At 59.3% G+C, this 1,384-nt stretch overlaps 1 protein-coding gene across 1 annotated transcript in view; it reads left to right on the forward strand.

Annotated features, from left to right (window-relative positions):
* The window catches only part of TRMT12 (tRNA methyltransferase 12 homolog (S. cerevisiae)), a 2,475-nt gene that overhangs the window by 391 nt on the left and 700 nt on the right, over positions 1–1,384 (forward strand). Inside the window, exons 3-5 of the mRNA XM_010159779.1 lie at positions 1–158; positions 247–397; positions 474–583. The exon at positions 1–158 is cut by the window's left edge and continues 21 nt beyond it. Of these exons, the coding sequence (XP_010158081.1) occupies positions 1–158; positions 247–397; positions 474–583 (419 nt within the window). The remainder of the gene's footprint in view (positions 159–246; positions 398–473; positions 584–1,384) is intronic.

Below are 1,384 nucleotides of genomic sequence, written 5' to 3' on the forward strand. Positions count from 1 at the left end.
GCCCCCGGCCCGGAGTTTGCGGGAGGGGCTGCAGCGGCTGCTGGGCGAGAGCTGGTCGGGGGAGCTGGAGCGTGATGTGCCCCGTGCCTGGCAGCGGCATGGGGATCTGGTCCTGCTGAGCGAGGACAGCTTCAGAGCTACGCCATGGGAGAAGCTGGGTAAGGGGCAGCAGGGTGCACCTGCCCAGATCCAGCCCACAGAGCTACCCTGGCCTTTCCCAAAGCTCCTGGGATGGGTGCGTTGCAGGTCCGATGCTCTGGGAGACGGTCGCCTCAGCTCTGGGTGCCCGGCGGCTGGCCAGGCGAGGACGGGTGTTGCCAGATGGGATGCGGTCCCCCAGTGTCACCCTGCTGCTGGGCCAGGACGGCTGGGTGGAGCACGTGGACAACGGAATCAGGTAGGCAGGAGCTGCCGGTGCAGGATGCAGGACGCTGGGAAGGGGCTGCCCTCACCGGGCTGGTGATATGTCCCAGGTACACGTTCGATGTGACCAAGTGCATGTTCTCACCGGGCAACATCACGGAGAAGCTGCGGGTGGCCTCGCTGCCCTGCTCCGGGGAGGTGCTGGTGGATCTCTACGCAGGTAGTGGGGACGGTGGAGGGGTTTGGCAGGGCAGGCTTGCAGAGTCAGGCAGGCAGAGAGCAGCGGTGCCGGTACCCATGGCATCCAGGTGGATGTGAAACGTCATTTCCAGCCTGGACTGGAAAAACACCCAGGCTTAGAGCTCACACCCCATCTGGAAGCCCTCGGCTAACTTGGCAGTGCTGTCCCTCATGTGTGCCTGTTGCCTCTGGACACTCGGGATGACCTTGCACCCAGGCTCTGCAGAGCACTGCTCTGTCCCTAGTGCTGGTCATGGGAGTCATTTGGATCCAGGGAAAAGATTTGCCTGTGATATTGTTTCTGAAAAGCTCCCGTAGATGTCCTGAGCCTGTACTGATGTACTTTCATGACAGGCTGGCGCAAAGTGACGCGTCCTGTGCTGTGAGATGCCTGGGGAGATCACATCAGGAATTAGCGTGTCTGGGGAGCTGCTGTTTTGTGTTAGGGAAGTTAGTGCTTCCAGTTTGTGCCGCACAGAAAGGATGTGGCACTCACAAAACTGCTCTGGATTAATTAAAATAAGTGGCCAAGGACTGAAGGTAAAATAATTCCTCTGTAAAGATTTTTCAAGACAGATTTTGCTTTTGCGGAGGTGAGGGGGGATGAATTTCCATTTTCCAGGCATCTGGACTTGTTCCAACTGCAAGCAAAGCGGATGCAGAGAGCCGGTGCAGTCATCCACATCCCGCCCTGCCTCCAGGGAGGAGTGTGGACCCCAGTCAGTGCCCGGACCCTGCCCTCAGCTGCTGCCTTCTCTCCTGCCACCAGGCATCGGCTATT

Source organism: Eurypyga helias, unplaced genomic scaffold (assembly GCF_000690775.1).
Source record: "Eurypyga helias isolate BGI_N326 unplaced genomic scaffold, ASM69077v1 scaffold25149, whole genome shotgun sequence".
NCBI lineage: Eukaryota > Metazoa > Chordata > Aves > Eurypygiformes > Eurypygidae > Eurypyga > Eurypyga helias.